This window comes from Nasonia vitripennis, chromosome 4 (genome assembly GCF_009193385.2).
Source record: "Nasonia vitripennis strain AsymCx chromosome 4, Nvit_psr_1.1, whole genome shotgun sequence".
Classification (NCBI taxonomy): Eukaryota; Metazoa; Arthropoda; class Insecta; order Hymenoptera; family Pteromalidae; genus Nasonia; species Nasonia vitripennis.
This window is the reverse complement of record NC_045760.1, coordinates 30,076,024-30,094,061: the sequence shown is the minus strand read 5'-3', so window position 1 is coordinate 30,094,061 and position 18,038 is coordinate 30,076,024. Positions and strand designations below refer to the sequence as shown.

Sequence of the window (18,038 nt, the reverse complement as noted above, 5' to 3'; positions counted from 1 at the left end):
CACAGTCTGATATGCTCGATATTAACGTTGAATTGTTTTGGGCTATTTTTTATTATTATTGCCTTGCCAATGCCCGTCTGAATTCGCTCGTTTGGAAGATCGCGTGATTTTTTATCACCCGATCCATAGCGTACGAGCCCAATCAAGCGGGCTATTTAGCGCTTCTGTATAATACACGTATATAATGTGTGTGTGTGTGTGTAAATGTAAAAGTCGTTGGATACAATCTATATACAAAATAATTAATAACAAAATGGCCTGGCCGCGTTTTCTTCGAATCATGAAAAAAAAACAAAAGTATTACGATCAGCCGTCGACGCCGGTTCACCATCCGCCCAACCAGCATCAACCGGGCCACCTCGAGAGATCGGCGTCAACGGACACCGAGTACGCCTGACGCGTAGACCGTCTCCTCGGCCAGCAGGCGTCGGGTCGACGCCAACTCCCCAGCAGTCCTCTCAGGCAACCAGCCGGCGGTGGTCTGCCGTTGAACGATCCTCGGGTTCACCAGAACCTCGTCAACATGATGGACCGACGTCTGAGCAACGTCCAACTCATGCAGCGCACCTCGCGCTCCAACTCGGCTCAGAGCCAAACCAGCGGCGACGAGACCACGGTCTACTACAGCAGCATCGTTCGTCAGCCTCTGCGCAGCAACTCCCAGACCAGCCAGGCCGCGGTCAACCCGCCTCAACATCAACAGCAGCGTCAACGTCAGCATCAGCAACGGTCCAGCAACGGCTTCTACTACTACCAGCAGCAGGTGGGCTTCAACAAGCATCGGCGGACCACGTTCTGGGAGACCCTCACGGGACTCGTTTGCTCGCTAGGCGCCCTAGCCACTAGGGCGGCCAAGATGGCTGCCAGGAGGGCAGAGCCCCTTTGAGATTGGCAGCCGCGCAGGACTCGCGCGCCGGGTTGATTCGACACGTTGATTCGCGCACTCGCTTAGGCTATGCATTCAAGCAGGGGACGGTTATACACGCGGAAAAAGGTATACATATACATGATGATGATATAACAGACTAGGGATATAAAAGGACGCACGCAGAAAAAAATCAATCGTTGCTTTTTTCCACTGTCGTCCGTTTGCGGTATCAGCGCTTTTCGTAATAATTATTGTGTGCGTGTATACTCTATTCGGTTAATTCGTACGTCGGTGTGTTTTTTCATCAACATTTACTACGCAACTTTCTTTCGCTTCGTATATGAACACACGACTAATATTGTATAAGGCTTGTAAGTCACTCCTTTATTGCAATGGCCGGATGACGCGAGACGTTTGGTCTGGAAGTACGTATACTCTGTGTTTTTTCATTTCACTCTTCGCTAACGTTTTAGAAATATTCTATCTCAATATCCAATCCAAACGTTTCACGCTGTTAAGTCAACAATTCCGCGCGACTTTTTTCTGCGTGTAGATGTAAAATTTACGATCGTATACACATGATCTCGCAAGTGCGCCTCTCGGCTATGTGAGTTTATTCTCTATTGTATCACGTATATTGCTTCCACATCCACGACACACACTATATCTGCACTGCTCGCAAGTATACCTATATATCTCTAAAACGTACACGCGGCGCTTAATTCAGTGGCGCGACGAATCTCGATGTATAGACTGCGGGAAATTGCCGCGAGTGTGGAGAGACCAAAGAGAGACGTCGGGGCGAGTACCTGTGAATTGTTCGATAATGATCCAAAGAAAAAAAAATTAAAACAGAAAAAAATAATAATAACAAAAATAAAACACAACAGGTGACGTGGGTGAAAAATGAGAGGCAGAGAGATGGAGAGGGATTTTAAAACGAGGCACATTGACGCACTGACAAAACGATGTCTTGATATTTTTAAACCGTATGTATTGTACTACTCTCTGTATATTTACGCGAAGTGTGTGAAAGTAATAAGGAAACGATATATGCTGCAATGACAAAAAATGAATCAGGAATTGATGAAATTTTAACTGATATATAAGCTTATTATTAGTTTAACGATATGTGACGATTGAATAATATTGTACATGAGTTTTTATAATAAGTACGTGTATTTAATTTCGACTGAATTAGATAATTCTGCTGATGTGTACACAAATGCATTGACATATAACGAGAAGACATACGTTTGTTAGTGTGCGGAGGAGCAACGAAAAATGTAAAAGAGCGAATCGTTTGACGCGACTGCGAGTATATACGTCAAAACTTTGAACGAGAAGTTTCCCTCTAAGCGTCTCCTGATCTACTTGTCAATTCACGGGAATAACTTATTTTCCTCTAAAGACTCTTTTTCACCTAAGTCATCCCCTAATAGGAAAGCAGAATGACGAACAAAAAATAAATAACACGTCTTGATAAACGAAAATCCGTACGTAGATCCTGAGAGAACAACTTCGATTTTAAAGATAAAACTGCAAAAAGTTGACAAAAAAAAAAAATAAAAATAAAAGTACCCATAAATACACACACGATCGATATACATATATAGGCTATTATATATATGCGATCGCATCTCGGCGTGCGTATACATATACATACATAAGTTTAACGATTAAATGAGAAAAATATAAATATAAGATAATCTACTATTGTAGCGAAGCATAAGTGTATTAGCAAAAGTCCGAATACTGCGAGGAATGCAGCTTTTTATGGGGAAACTCGGTACGCTCATTTAGGTTGTCATTGTGCAGCGCGCCGCGCAGAAGCAGTTTTAAACTTTAGATAATAAAACTTGTACATCATCTAACTCGTGACAGAAATTTAAAAAAAGACAAGGGGAAACTATCACGCGCCTCTTGAGTAATAATCGACTAGAATCCATCGATTAGATTTGTCCGTAGCTCTATACTGACTCTCTTGTTTTTGAATTTAAGATTATGATCGTGTACCTCAAACTGACTTAAGGAAAATGCCTACAAAAAAAGTTTGTTTTAAGAGAGTGAATATACCGAAATACGTAATTCATTCGGTCTTTTACGCATGATTTATAATTTCCATCGAATTAACGATCTATCAAAAGTTTCGCTGAAAATGCATATCCAGTCATTGTAATGAATTCTAGAAAAAAAAAAATAAGTACGTCTACTACTATTACACGAGTTTTTTCAAAGGCACACACGCAATTCGTATACAACTCGTGTACAACGTTGTATTATTGTAAAATTCTTGTATGGAGTTTTCTACGATTTCCTGCACTTATTTCACACGCATTATGTTACATAAGCAGACTTTGAATATAACTTGAAGATGCAGAAAAAATGAGGGGATATTTTTATCGCTGAGAAAAAAATGCATACACATGTTTTCCGTCGTTGTAACGATCGTGCAAATCTTCCAAGTTTGTAACGAGAAAAGCGGAAGAGAGAAAGAGAGTTGAGATGAAAATGTCCCGCTGTACAAACCGCAGCAGAACTAGACGTCGCAAATTGCGATACAGCAGAGCGTATCGATCGCCCACACGACTAAATACCATGAAGCTGCAATTCGAGAGGACAAACCGCACACGATCGATCCGTCGTTATGTCTCTCTGTCTCTATTTCGCTTTTCTTTTTATCCTTATGCCAATGTATCGGGTAGTAACGAGAACGACACACACACTGCTGCGTGTCGATGATTTTAGACGGAGTTTTCTATACGCTCGCAGTTACTTGGGTTCTTTTGTCAGTCATTGTTCGATGATGTAAACATGCAGTGGTAACTGATGAGCTTCTGGGAAAAAAGTACACATTCAATTGCGCGTTTGTACGAAACGCATATTTTGGAATTGGATACATGCATGACTTTTTTCACTTTCTCAAAAAACGATGGATGTATACATTAACTATAAGGTACATTATAATATTATAAAGTAATTTTTCAACGATTATCGTATAATTAGATTTTTCGTGTAGGTATTACATTATACTGTACATCTTTGTTTCCTCTTGACGAAGTCGCTATATCAATATTATATAGACACACACCTACTACGTGCGAATACGTACGGAGAGAAAAAAGGAGATGAATTTTGTGCGTGCGCAAAAGTATTCCATTAAATTATTACAAATATAGAGAGTCAAATGTAGGAATGTGTTCTCTTCCTTGAATTTTTTAAATAAAACGATTCAATGTATTGTTATAAAACCAAGAAAAATAAACTTTGCGAATTAAATGTGCCACACCTTTATTGAGAAAAAAAACGACCGACAGACATATTTTCATTCTCCCGCATATGATATAGAGGATCAACGATTTAATTGTCACGAAAAATCAAAATTGCACATCGCAGATGAATGAGTCGCGTGATTATAAGGGGAAATTCGTCCCCTTGGACGAATCGAGCTGTATACATATTTTGTACATAACTGTACCAAAAATAAAATGAGAAAATTAAAATAATTCGTGAGCGAGACATAATCGTCGTCTGCATTCGTCTCTCATTGTTTTCGACGAATATCATATGAAAGAATATACTTAGCGTATGTTTGTACAAATAAATGATTTATTCGCATCTCTGGAAGAAAAAAAGATATATTATACATATATAAGAGATAATTTTTCCATGATTCTTTAATGTTTATATATAATTTATATTCCGATGACTGTATAGATGAGATATGGCATCGGACAGATTTTAATATTCAAAGTAATATCGAGAAACGTTATACAGTTAAAACTATATAGTCGATGTTAGAAGAGAAATAGAGCGAAAAGCTATATATTTTAAAATACATTTTTAATTGAATTCCTGCGTTTTATTGAATTTTTCATACATATTGTATATTTACTATTATATGGGTGTGCTACAAATAAAATGCTTATGTAAAACTAAGCGATAAATAATACTACTACTATATTTCACTGTTTACAGTTATCTGATATTTTTTTCATGCTCTGTTATCGGTGATTCCGTTCTGAAAACAAAAAAGTTCTTCATTTCCTGCGTATAAAAATGTATTGCAACAAGGTACGCACATGAAATATTTATCATCGTATACCAGTCATCATTATACTCTCGAGGCGAATGCATGCGCTCAAAATATAGTCGTGCAGTTTCCGAAAATAGACAAAGCTGTACGTAAAGTGCTCTATCCATACAGAAAAAATTTTTTATTTCCACAACTCGAACAAAACTGTCGCGGATGAGAAATTATTCAGTTTGGCATTTCATCGACGGAGCTCTTTTCGAAAAATATCTCTGTATACCGGACTCTTCTCATTGCCGTAATTATATCACGATGACACACGGGAATAATAACACAAAGGCACACGACGTATCTGCTGCTGTAACTATATATAACATATACATATATAGCGTTATGTAAATGCGTTCACGTGGCTTCGCTTGTACAATCCACTTTTTACGCACACAAGCGTGTCAGCTCACATCTATGTGCTATTCAATCGAGAAAATTGGTGGCTCTTGGTATAGGGTTATTATAAAACGAAAAAATACAGTGTGTGAGGTATACAATATGGGAGAGCGAGTCAACGAGCAATTTTATAAATTGATCTCTAGCGGCGAATTTTGCATTCTGGCAATATGTGCGCGACGATATACGCTTAGGTAAGATCGATGTGTTTCACTTCGCAAAAAAACGCACCGTTTGGATATAATTGTGCAACGATAGGATATACACAAGAATGATTCTAATCCTGAAACTGTTTCATTTCTCGTTCTCGCGCGGTTGAAAAGTATAGATCGTATGTCAATTTGAAGATACTTAAGTAGTTACGGCAATGCGTAATCGGACGTGCATATCGAAGGCCATACTCGTAGTTGGCTTTATGGTTTTTACTAGAAATGTCGTTAAATTTGAGTTATATACTTTTACAAAAAATGTACACAACGATTTTTCGTGCAAGAAGTTACAATTTCAGAACTAAAATCAACAAAAATAGTCCAAGAAACAATAGCTTTATAGTTCAAGAATACTTTGAATTCTCCGAACACCATATCACGCAAACTGCGGCACAACACAGCACTGACAATCGCATAATTCTAATCATTGTCTTCTTACCATCGTTATATATTGTAACATCGGAAGATGTATGTACGAAAATCCACACGGCGACTTTTTACGCGGCTACTGCACCTTTGAAAAGTATTCGAAAATTGTGCATAATTTGTTATAATTCTTTCTATATATTCATTAATGATGTGTGCGTTTTCTTCCTATCGAACTTCCACCCGATAACATTATTTGCGAATCGACCGATTTATTTCGTAAATATCACACGATTGTACATATCGACAATTTGATATGTGTAAATATTGCAGAAAATGTGAAAAAGTTTGAACCGCTCTTTTGCTTTGTTGTTCAGTAAATTAACGCGAGTCATTCTCCGAGAATCATCAACGATCTGTGCGCTTTTGTCGAGTTGAAAATGGTAAACGGAATCGAGTAATTTAAAATTAAGATTTGAGGGCTAAGGGTTGGAAAACAGTTTGAATAATCTAGAAACTTTAAGAATGCTTAACGCATTACAAGCGGCCTATAGAAACAAGCCGATTATACTTACAAATTTTTAAAAATACGTAATTTGTACTTTCTATTTGCCAAGCATATTATATTAATTCATTGATAGATTCTTGTAAAGATACGTCTTAAAAAGTTCAAAATTAGCTTTTATCGTCTCAACTTATTCGATAAAATATAAGCATTATATTATCATAGATTCTAATCGATAAACGTAATCAAGATATTGATTGACTGGGACCACCTTTAAGTTGATTTTTCTGCTGATGCAACACAGCAGCGGGTCCAATAAAAAAGTCGATTCATCCGAATTGAAGTCTTCGATTCGAAATAAAATAAATTGATCTCGGAGAATCGCTCGTTACTATTTCAAAATTGTATTCGAGATATAACCAGAATAGACTTATGCGACAGGGTAAACGTTATAGAAAAAAATGTAAGATTCCTTTTTTCGACGTCAATTCATGTAATTAATATCTCAAACGGTCGTAAGAATCAAAACGACGGAAGGTCGATCGAAAAGTTTGCTATATATAAATGCACGCGTATTATACACTTTTCTGATTATTTCCTCCGAGTATTTCAAACCACGTGAGATCTACAAGATAAATGAAGCACACATACCGAAAACTATTTCGAATTTCTAATTGTTTGTGATTTTTCCTTCGTCCGTGTATAAGAAAAAAACTGAATTTTCTCGATGTAATTTAAAATTGTAACAGACGACACATCACAAGGAACATTAAACATATTATATAATATGTATACACTCGTACGACACACCCACACAATAATATCTCTGCTCTCACTGATTTACACAAGTGAGTAACATAATTCAACAAAAAAAAAAAAAGCGTAATGCGTCTCCCTCGTGAGTTTTGAGACATTGTGTACTAATTACATTATTATACTTATATAAACCATCTGTGAGTCTGCCTCGTCTTTTATAAAGTTCTTGCTATATTCAAAAAATTGCTTCTGGCGTCAAACTTTATTACACACATCCCTATCTCGTATTAACCGCAACAGCGAAACGAGGCAAAGAAAATCAGCTGACCGTGGAGCATAGAAATGGAAATTGTTTTCAGGTATATATGTGTATATAAACGAGGAAAAGGACGAGATCTTATTCTCTATTTCCAGCTTGGCTCCTTTGTGCGTCGTCGGGCAGAGAATGTAAATAAGGCGAGTCTCGAGGAGAGGAGCCCAGAGAAGAAACATAAGTTTGGAGGAAAGTCGTTTTCCCTTTGTTGCACTAGGCCAGGAAGGAGAACTTTCCGATCGAGAGGGAGGGAGGAAAGCTCTGATGCTCTCCTCTCGACGTTCCTTCACAATCAGAAAAGTTATCGTCCGAGGAAAAGTTCGGATGCTTCTCTGGGACTATTTATAACTTATATACTCGGTAGCTTTAAAATGAAAAAAAACAAAAATAATCACTTCCCGATAATTTATAATGAAGTCAGTATATGATTACGAGTATCTATATTTCACCATCAGCTACTGTTATCGTCGCCAATTATCAATATATAACACGTATTAATTTAACGAATATACGATATCTCGTTTCGACGCCTCGAGATCCGCCAAAGTAACATCGCCGTATTAAGAGCTGTATACAACACATGCACACGCGTCGTTGTCGCGTGTAATATAATCAATCGAGAGCTATTCGACTGGCGAAATTCGCGTAATTGAAATTCGTCACTATAACACATTCGCGGACGCGCGAATATAACATGATTGATTGGCTTATATAGCTGTGCGTCGCTTAATATACAGGAATATGCATGGGAAATCGATGGAGTAGAATTTACTCACTTGTTAATATAGATATGACAGAGAAGCTTCTATATTTGCCGAGGACAATTCGCACATCTGTTTGCAAGCGTGACTCGACGATTTTTTTTTTTTTTTCTTCATAAAGATTCATAGCTATTTAATTTTTAATTCAAGCTCGAACGCGTCTGATTGTTTTATTACGATGAAATGATTGAAAAAAGCGCGTGAAAAATATTCCCTAAAAATACTGCGATGACAGCTAGATAAGGAAACTGTAGGTGATTAAATTATATCCTCAAGTGGGTCATCAATTATCGTCGAACGACGTTTCCTTTTTCTGTAATTGAAATTAATTACTTTCTTACACGTATGCACGATTATATTTTTAATTTCAATGCGAAAGTATTCGAATTACGATCTTGTGCAGTCGTTGCACCACAAACGGCTCGATCGAATTACGTTTGCGTAGACATTCTATCGAACGAAATTCAACTTTTTTTTCATCGCGAAAAATGCGGTGCTAAAGCGAGAATTTTTGCACTGCATATAGCCGTCGATCGAATCAACATTCCATTCAATTTATTTAATTATCGCTTTTTCTTATATCACATTCTCGACATTTTCTTGCAAATTATACATATATGTATAATCATCGACCAATAATATCAGCAACGGCTCAAAGTTCAACAGTGAAGCGCATGCGCACATTTCATATCTATAAACACACTGCACACCCTATATAGATAAGAATGCACTTAGAAATATATATATATATACAACTGCGCAGACGCACGTGCAAATGTACTAAGTACAGCAAAATTGCAGAGTCCGTGTCTCTCATGTCGCGGAGGCGGTCTGCTGTGCGACGACGCGAACGCGAAAACTTGTATCCTCTCATTTGCGTCAGAGATAGATACTCGTTTTCCCCATTGAGGTTAACCCGACTCGCGCTGACGAGTGTACTTTGCACTTTTCATGAGTATTCGTAAGCAGTGGCATCGAAGAGAAATCGAACGGGATATATGTTAATCTAACCTCAAAGAGTGAATCGGTTATTACATTATATACTTACACGCACTCGGCGACGTTCTCCCGTCATTGAAAAGTAATTGAGATCAGCGAACGCGATTGCGGGGAGAGAACACCGCGCGCATAGTCGAAGGATTTCGTCATCCATCGGTGAACAGCCCACTCAGTCGTCCGCTCCTCGCTGGCCGAGTTGGAGCGCCGAGAGAGCTGCGCAGCTCGAAATGTCTCGGGATAGAAAATTGTGAATCGTATATAGATATTGACAATTTATAAATAATGTTAATTTTCGATTCCTGACGAAGGCAGCGTCGAGAGATTATTGTATTTTTTTTCGAATAATCGTCGCGATATCGAGACTGTGAAGAATTTTCATTACATAAGTCCCGGTGCTTAAGATCGCAAAGTTGATCGACCGAGTACAAAGTTTGCTGAGATAAGTACTTAAAAAGAGCGACAACATGTTTGGACAGAAATTAAGCAACAGGAAAGTAATCGTGGACCTACTGGCCCTTCTGTTCGGAGTTGGATCCTGGGTCGGAGTCAATGGTATTTACGTTCAACTTCCACTGCTGATCAACACAGCACCTGAAGGATGGAGTTTGCCTGCTCATATGGTCATGATAGTGCAATTCGCAAACTTAGGCCCTATTTTATATACTTTATCTACAAAGTGAGTACCTTGTTGTGTTGAAAGTAGTGATTTTTCAGAGATAATGCAACGAATACTGATGCACTTGTTTTATTCTAGGTACTTCACATACACTAAGGACCATTACACGATATATGGCTTACTCGGTGCAGGTTCACTGTCCATATTCGTTCTAGCCTTTTTGTACGACAAGAGCTCGTATATTTTTGGTAGCGATCATTCGACAGCTTTGTTAGGTCTGATGTTTATCTCGTCGTTTGTTGGCTGTACAAGTTCAGTACTGTTCATGCCGTACATGAGAAACTACAGAGAAATCTATTTAGTGTCTTACTTGGTAGGAGAGGGACTCAGTGGATTTTTACCAAGCATCGTAGCACTGATACAAGGCGTTGGTGGAAATCCAGAATGCGTTAATGTTACAAAACCAGGTTCAGAAATCAAATTCGAAACACAGTATCCAGAGCCTAGGTTTTCTTCAAGAGCATTCTTCATTTTCTTAGGCAGCTTGCTGTTTCTGAGTTTGGCCTCGTTCGTGAGCCTCACCAAAACTAAAGTAGCCAGAGGAGAGAGAGTCAAATTACCAAGTAGCACTGAAACTTTGCCTACTGATATGAATGCTCCACCAAGTTATAAAACGACATCTGGCTGGGCAATGTCAAAGCAGACGTATTTCTATTTGTTAGGTATGATGGCTGTAGTTTGTATATTAGGAAATGGAATGTTGCCGAGTTTGCAATCGTATTCGTGTTTACCATATGGTAATGTGGCCTATCACTTGACAGTGACATTAGCTTCTATGGCTGGACCTTTAGCAATGTGTCTTGGTTTCGTTATCAAAAATCCAAAGGTCAAACTATTATCTGGATTGATGGCTCTTACTTTAATTCTGTCAGGTCTTGTCTTTTACTTGGCAGCAGAATCCCCTACGCCACCTTTACAACATTCTTGGTTAGGAGAATTTCTCGTGGTAATTTTGTGGATTTTAGTATGCGGATTCATTGGGTTTATAAAAATGGGAATCACAACTTTGTTCCGACCAGACCCTGGTAGGGGTTTATATTACACAGGAGTTGCTACCCAAATTGGTTCGTTAGTAGGAGCAATTACTTCTTATACTTTAGTTAAACAAGAAATATTCCAATCTTACTCTCCTTGTCAAGCATTGACTGGTCATTAACTATTAAAAATCACTATGTGGTTTTGAAATAAATACTTGTACTCAAAACATGAAAAGTAATACTTGAAATGCAATTTTTTTTATTGCTTTAAAATATTTTCAAAATCACATATTAGTAATCAATGCTTGCATTTGTTTACAAAATTGTATCATTCAAATATAAATTAATTAATTGGTTTTGGGTGTTTGTATGTATTGTATAAACATGTAAAGAATGTCTACTAGTATTATAGAAGTATGTAAATTTCAATATAGTTGAGTATTGTCCAACTAAAATAATTTTGTTTCTAAAATGCATTTGATTTTTACAGTTATTTATGTAACAAGTAGATTGGAATATTTATAGATTTAAGCTCCAAATTAATTTTGTATATTACTCTCCTGATTGATTTCGATGATCAAATATGGGTTAATGAATTCTACTTAAAATGGTTTAGGTTTATGCACATATAGTCTTAATGCACAAGGTACTGGGTGCGATAATTGTTGAATTCGTCTGAATATTTTTAATCACTGACTTAATACAATAGTTCCTCTGTCTTCGAGTACTACAAAAAAAAAAACGAAAATCACAACCAATTTTATCTGTAAAGCTTTAAACCCGCTTTACATAGTTATCTCACTCCTACACAGTAGTCCATTAATTTCATAGATAAGACTTTTGTTACATAAAGCCTCTCTCCTTACTTTTTGCTAAACCAATGAGAGCGTACTTAAAGATAGATTTATAACGCAAATGCCAATACCGATAAGAATTGTACATTTTGCATAAGCTTATCCCCCACCATGCTCAGTTTTATCTTGAAGAAAACGAGATAATGCATGCAGTGAAAGAAAAACAGAAATAACCAATAAAAGTAATTGCGTGTGTTGACGCGACATCCGCTCATTCCACTATGCTCACGTCTGTGCAATCACTACCACACTAAAAGCCCATCTGCAGATGCAATTAGAATGCATATTTCCTTTTATCTTGCCATGAAGAGTTGGTTTATTCTTAAGCTTTGTACTTAAGGAGTGTATCGTAGGTGCTGACTATTCGGAATGTATGAGTTGGATTTTGATAATCTTTTAATCATCTGAGTAAACAAGAAAATGTCACATGTAGAAGAAGAACAAACTATAGCTTCACCAAATCCAGAGGGCACTAACTCATCGATGTGAGTAATTTTGGCTGTCTAAAAGTTATTGTGCAAAGCGTAGCTACATTTTCAATTATACACTCTGTGACAGATATCCATGTGAAGAAGAAAAATTGATGCAACAGCATATAGGAGGAATGGTCAATACGGAACAAATAATTGATTCACAAACCAATCCAACATGGTACTTAAAACCATCAACAGTAGTGCACATTCTAGTGATGATGTTTGGTATTTCTGCTTGGATTGGTATCAATGGCATTTTCATTCAGCTTCCTCTACTAGTAAATTCTTCGCCAGAGAGCTGGGGATTGGCAGCCTATTTAGTAGTAACTATTCAAGTAGCTAATATTACGCCAATTATTTATAGCTTATTACGTAAATCATCATTTGAAATTAATGAGTCACATTGTATCTTAGGAATGCTGGGAATGGCAACATTTGTAATGGGGCTCTTGGCATTCCTATATGATAAGACAAGCAGCATTGCTGGCAAAGAACACAGCACAGCTTTGTTCATATTGACTTTTTTCACAGCAGCTGTAAGCTGCACTAGTTCTATTTTATTTATGCCGTATCTTAGCAATTTTAAAGAAATCTACCTAGTATCGTATTTTGTTGGCGAAGGTTTGAGTGGAGTTATGCCAAGTATCGTGGCCCTTATACAAGGTATTGATGAAAGTCCTAAATGTAACGATACCTCTAACATCGCTGATTCGTTGAATACTTCAGCCAGATTTTCACCTCAGTACTACTTTTTATTTCTTTTCATGTGTTTACTATTGTCTTCAATTGCTTTTTTTCTTCTGGAAAATCTCTCTTACATTAAACAAGAAAAGAGTTTATCTCGTTCATCAGACAATAATTCAGTTAACAATGAATCCAAGAATTGTAATTGTCAGAGACAAGTATCAGTATTATCCGAGGGCTCGATATCTGAAAATGATGTTATGGAAAGTCACGTTTGCATTGACACATATAAAAAGACTGATGTTGGAGATATTTCAAATGTTCATTATGGACAAAGTAATAATCAATTAACATTGAGAAATGTATATCTGTACAGTCTTTTAAGCATTATTTGTTTGTTAGCAAATGGATTACTACCTGGCCTTCAACCATATGCCTGTTTGTCGTATGGAAATATGACGTACCACTTGAGTGCAACTCTTTCGCAAATCGCCAATCCCACTGCCTGTCTTTTAGCATTGTGGTATCTTCCGCATAGCAGAAAAGTTATAAACTGTCTGTCAATTGTGATATTAATCGCAAGTAGTTATGTTATATATCTTGCTTTGGTTTCACCAGATCCACCATTGCAAGATTCTCAATTTGGTAAAATTTTGGTTATCTTATCATGGATATTACTGATAGGATTCATTTCCTACGTTAAATTAATTATTACATCAGTATTTAGGAGAAAGTCTGAGAAAACATTGTTTCATGTTGGGGTAGCTATGCAGGTGGGCTCTGCCTGTGGAGCAGTACTATCATTTGTCCTAATTACCTTCACTAATTTGCTCCAAGAGCATAAACCATGTGGTGGTTAAAAAGAATTTTGATATTAAAAATTAAGTTTACTTGATTTCGAAATTGTTGAAAATTAATGTTGTTGAAAATTGTTTGCATCACTGCGTGGCATTAACTTAAAAATTTATTTATGTAAAATACATTCACATAAATTCTTTGAATTTTGAAAATTGTCTTCCAAGCGCATAAGACTTTTTACTTACAAAACGTAAAGCAAATTAAATTGTTACACTTTTGCAGGTCTAATTAATTTTGCTTCCAGTGTTCCTATACATTTCAATACCATGCATCTTAAAAAACTTAATGGAGTTATGGACAAAAGTTTACATTTAAAATTAAATTATTTTGTAAATAAGTGCAATATCGTAAACTGCTGCCTATTAACTATTTTTGATTACTCAGGCAATAGGAACACTTTAATCGAATGATTATGCCAAGAGAGAAGAAGAATTTAATGTACGTGAATGTATTGCAGATTGGTACGTGCGTATTTTTGTGTTAATAAGAAATTTCAAATCAGCTGATAATAATGCATTTGAAGATCAAAAATCGAAGACATGTATAACACATGTATGTACATAATGTACGTAATTGTACTGCAGCATGTGATAAGTTTGGTCTCTAGAAATCTTGCAAAACTAGGATCAAATATCCCGTAAAACAATTCCATATATATATATATACTTATAATACTGTAAATGAGTATGCTCGATGAGCCAATGTTGTACACAAGATGTTAAAGATGTTGAACAATTTTTCAAATATAGAATTTGTTACGTTATAATCCAACGTGTTATCGTTATTATTTTAATCCTCCTACATAGATAAATTTTAACCAAAAAAAAAAAAAAAAAAGTTCGCATATAAAATACCTACAATTCTCGTCCCTCTATAAACGAGTCCATCCGCGTTCGTCCTTCCGTCCTCTCTTATAAATCCCACCGCGCGCAGAGTCAGTGTAAAAATAAAAATAAAAAACAATCACTCGCCCAAAAGAAGCAATGCTCGCACTTCGCATATCCCATATATAAAATACGAAATCAAGGCGATCGACGCTCGGGCGGTTGCCGGCCCTGAAATTCACATCAGAGTAGGTAGATGCAGCCTCAGCAGCTGCATAAAGGAATGAACTCGCGGCCGTGAGTCATGCGCGTGCAGCAACTCCAGTCCGTCTGGCCGACGTTGACTTAGTGCGGCTCCGTTGCATCAAAACAACAAGGGAGAGCGGAAGAAAGAAAGCATCGTATACGCGCGAGTTTTCTCTCAGTGGCATAGCAGTGCGTGCCGTAGTATAGTCAACGTAGATCATATCAGTGAAAGGAATAAGCATCAGTGTCTTAATAATCGTTCGATCGAATGCTAGCCGCGGACGGCTCGCCTCGAAAACGACGATTCCAACACCACGACACCCACGATGTCCGACGAAGAGCAGCTTGTTTCCAACTGTTCTCCGGAGGACGGAGATGAGCCGCTGAATCTTCAGGATCTCCCTGTGGAAGTGAGTGTTTATTATTTTTATTTCGGAGCGCAGGTGTAGTTTTCTCGCTTTCCTCGCTCCGATTTGCCGTAATCGTCGAATTTCGGCTTAGAAGGAGTATGTCGAGGTTAATCATAAGCGAGTGTGCATTTGGAGCGACTAAAAATAGACGCCCGATATTTTTGACCTGTTTTCGAGATCGTGTGTGTGTGTTTGTCTCTCTGTGACATTTGATCAGCTGTTGGACGCCATTTTTAAAGTTCTGTGTGCGCGGATATGAGATAGATATAAACGCGCGTGGTGTTATATATCGTTTGTTATTGTTTTTCAATTTCGAATTTGATTTTCCGCTCGCAGGTATTCCTGCACATCTGCTCGTTTCTGGATGCCTCGAGCCTGGTTCACGGCTTGAGTTTGGCGTGCAAGCAGTTTCACGAAATTTTGAACGATGATTCGATATGGAGAGTCAGGATCAGTCAGATTTGGCCGAACGTCAATTATCCTACCCTACCCTCCGGTGAGTATACAAATTAATTATCGAAAGTATTTTTTGTTTTTAATTTATTTTTATTTTTGCTTTTAGCTGATCACGATGAATTGTTTTGGAAATTGTCGTGCGTCGCCATCGAAAGGCAGGCAAAGCTGTGGAGGAATACAAGTGATCAGATGGAACGAATACGGTTGAATAATATCCATTATAGTACCATCGATGGACTTTTGTTAATGCATGTAAAAAATTCATTTTCATTTGTCATTTCTGTGATTTGTATTTCAAAGAATCCTTTGCTAACGTTTTTTTCCTAAATATGTTATAGAAAGGAACTGTTTGTATATCCGGTGGCAGGGATCGGTCTCTAGTGCTTTGCAAACTGTCATCGGAAGAAGAGCAGAATTCATGTATGTCAGTCATTAATGCCCACGATGGATGGATTTGGGATTTGACAGCTATAAATGACACAATCTACAGTTGCAGTTGGGATCGATCGGTGAAAGCATGGTCATTGACCAGCACAGGACTGATACCTTTGACTACCTATGAAATGTAATCAAACCAAGCTCTAGAAATCAATGCAAGCTTTAACAAGTTGAACACTGCATTTGAATTGTGAACTTGTTTTGGCATTCTGCTTCATTTTTTTTACTAAGAAGTATAATTCATACTTTGAATAATGTATAATCTCCTGAATAGATCTTTTGCTTTTCCAGGATCGTTTCTGGTGCTTTACTGTGCGTTACATCGTGCCCAGAATTGGAACTGTTTGCAACAGGATCGTATTGTAAAAGCGTTTTAGTTTTCGACTCGAGAGCCGGTCATACACCAATTGTCAAATGTCAACCTCACAACCGAGCTGTCATTAGGATAGCAATGAATTCAAATTATATTCTTTCCGCTAGCGAAGATAAGACTGTGCACGTGTGGGACCAAAGGGCGGGGCGATCGATGAAATCTATAACGGTAATTTTTTTCCGATTTTTCACATTTACGTTAAACTTTCAAGACAGCGTGGAAAAATGAAATTTTAATTTTGCAGATTTCCAAAGAATCGTTTCCTATGAGTATGTGTATGCAGAAAGATATTGTCTACGTTGGCGATAGCGCCGCTAAACTCCACGTCTTAGATCCAAAGCAGAACTTTGAGCCTGTCAAGAGTTACAGGACTGCGCATGAGAAAAGTATTACGGGCGTTTATATCGACTCTGGGTGCTTAATTACGAGTTCCTTGGACAGGACTGTACAGATATCGAGTCCCACTGATCCTCCCCAACCGCTGACATCTTTGCACTACAGCAACGGCGAAATAGCGAGTGTAAGTATGAAATCGACTTTGAGCATAAATAGCTTACTGTATTCTCAACTTGACTTGTATTATTTAAAATTTCACTTAATTTTTACGTTGCTCTGAATTTGATAAATGTTTTTCATTTTTTCTTGATAGATTGATTATCAGAATGAGGTACTCGCCGTTTCTGGCCCAGATGCTATTGAAATTTGGCGACCAAAAGCCAGAACAAAGTGTTCATGAGTTTAACACACTCACGTAACGTTTTTAATGATTTACCGCGAAAGAAAAATAAAATAGAAATGAAGCGCATAATAAGACTTGCCGATTAATTGATGTATTTTGCATTTGTATTGTTTTTTATTAAAAAAGAAAGGAAATATTTGATATTACTTTGATTAATTTTTGGTGTACGTATATTATTTGTATTACACTCGCTTGAAACTGTTAAAACCCATATATATATTATACTTACAAATATATTTTTTTTATCGACGTTTTTTTTTTTCATCATTTATATTTTCCGCCTCCTGAGATTCATTAATACGATAACTCGCGCTGACGAGGCATCGGAACTCGTTTAATTGCGTGCGAGGCTATAGCTACGTTAATAAAACAGTAGGTATAATAGTCGTTAATGTTCCGCGGACAAAAGATCTTCCATGTTCGCAATATACGCCTCGCCGTTATTAACGGTACATAATAACGGCTCCGATGGTATGTGTGCGAACCGGAAAACAAGTTCTTCGTCTCTCATCGCCGTCGACTTTCCGCGAAGTAAAAAACGCGAAATCGATAAACTCCATAGCCTGCGACAAGACAGAGCATACGCGAGAAAAACTGCGAAAAAGCCAAGCAAAAAAATCAATAACTAGCCATCGCTCTCCCAGCCATTCAAAATTCCCGCCAACCTCTCCTATCGAGCGGAACTGCTCGTCTGCTACTATCACGCACCGCCCCCCGTTCAACTGTCTGTCACCATATTACAATAGTTTATCTCTCCTCCTGCGAGAAAAGCG

The 18,038-nt window shown here is 37.5% G+C and overlaps 4 protein-coding genes across 16 annotated transcripts in view; all 4 read left to right on the top strand.

Annotated features, from left to right (window-relative positions):
- The window catches only part of LOC100680230, a 66,419-nt gene extending 59,111 nt beyond the window's left edge, over positions 1-7,308 (top strand). For 8 of the 11 annotated variants that reach the window (XM_016989865.3, XM_016989864.3, XM_016989863.3 and 5 more), the window contains one exon: positions 299-7,308. In XM_016989865.3, coding sequence (XP_016845354.1) covers positions 299-397 — 99 coding nt within the window. In that variant the 3' untranslated portion in view covers positions 398-7,308. The remainder of the gene's footprint in view (positions 1-298) is intronic. The other 3 variants (XM_032599309.1, XM_032599310.1, XM_016989862.3) reach the window with 1 other exon arrangement.
- A 1,051-nt stretch (positions 7,309-8,359) lies between these two features.
- LOC100122857 (solute carrier family 52, riboflavin transporter, member 3-A) lies at positions 8,360-14,550 on the top strand. Of its 2 annotated transcripts, XR_004344883.1 has the most exons (3): positions 8,360-9,933; positions 10,012-12,249; positions 12,323-14,550. XR_004344883.1 is itself a non-coding variant. In XM_001606414.6 (2 exons), exons 1-2 carry the CDS (start codon positions 9,722-9,724, stop codon positions 11,087-11,089), a joined length of 1,290 nt encoding a protein of 429 aa, XP_001606464.1. In that variant the 5' UTR covers positions 8,360-9,721; the 3' UTR covers positions 11,090-14,550. The 2 variants fall into 2 exon arrangements, 1 of the variants encoding a protein (XP_001606464.1); XM_001606414.6 differs by having other exon boundaries at positions 10,012-14,550.
- LOC103317747 (solute carrier family 52, riboflavin transporter, member 3-A-like) lies at positions 10,307-14,550 on the top strand. The gene has a single exon (XM_032599311.1). The coding sequence runs from the start codon at positions 12,348-12,350 to the stop codon at positions 13,779-13,781; it is 1,434 nt and encodes a 477-aa protein (XP_032455202.1). The 5' UTR covers positions 10,307-12,347; the 3' UTR covers positions 13,782-14,550.
- Positions 14,551-14,743: 193 nt separating this feature from the next.
- Positions 14,744-17,514, top strand: LOC100122882 (F-box/WD repeat-containing protein 9). 2 transcript variants are annotated; one of them, XM_008216595.3, is made up of 8 exons: positions 14,744-15,038; positions 15,125-15,259; positions 15,596-15,755; positions 15,822-15,967; positions 16,054-16,280; positions 16,445-16,694; positions 16,771-17,046; positions 17,176-17,514. In XM_008216595.3, the coding sequence occupies exons 2-8, from the start codon at positions 15,176-15,178 to the stop codon at positions 17,260-17,262; spliced, it is 1,230 nt and encodes a 409-aa protein (XP_008214817.1). In that variant the 5' UTR covers positions 14,744-15,038; positions 15,125-15,175; the 3' UTR covers positions 17,263-17,514. The 2 variants fall into 2 exon arrangements, with proteins under 2 accessions (XP_008214817.1, XP_001606491.1); XM_001606441.5 differs by having other exon boundaries at positions 14,744-15,259.
- Positions 17,515-18,038: the final 524 nt, after the last annotated feature.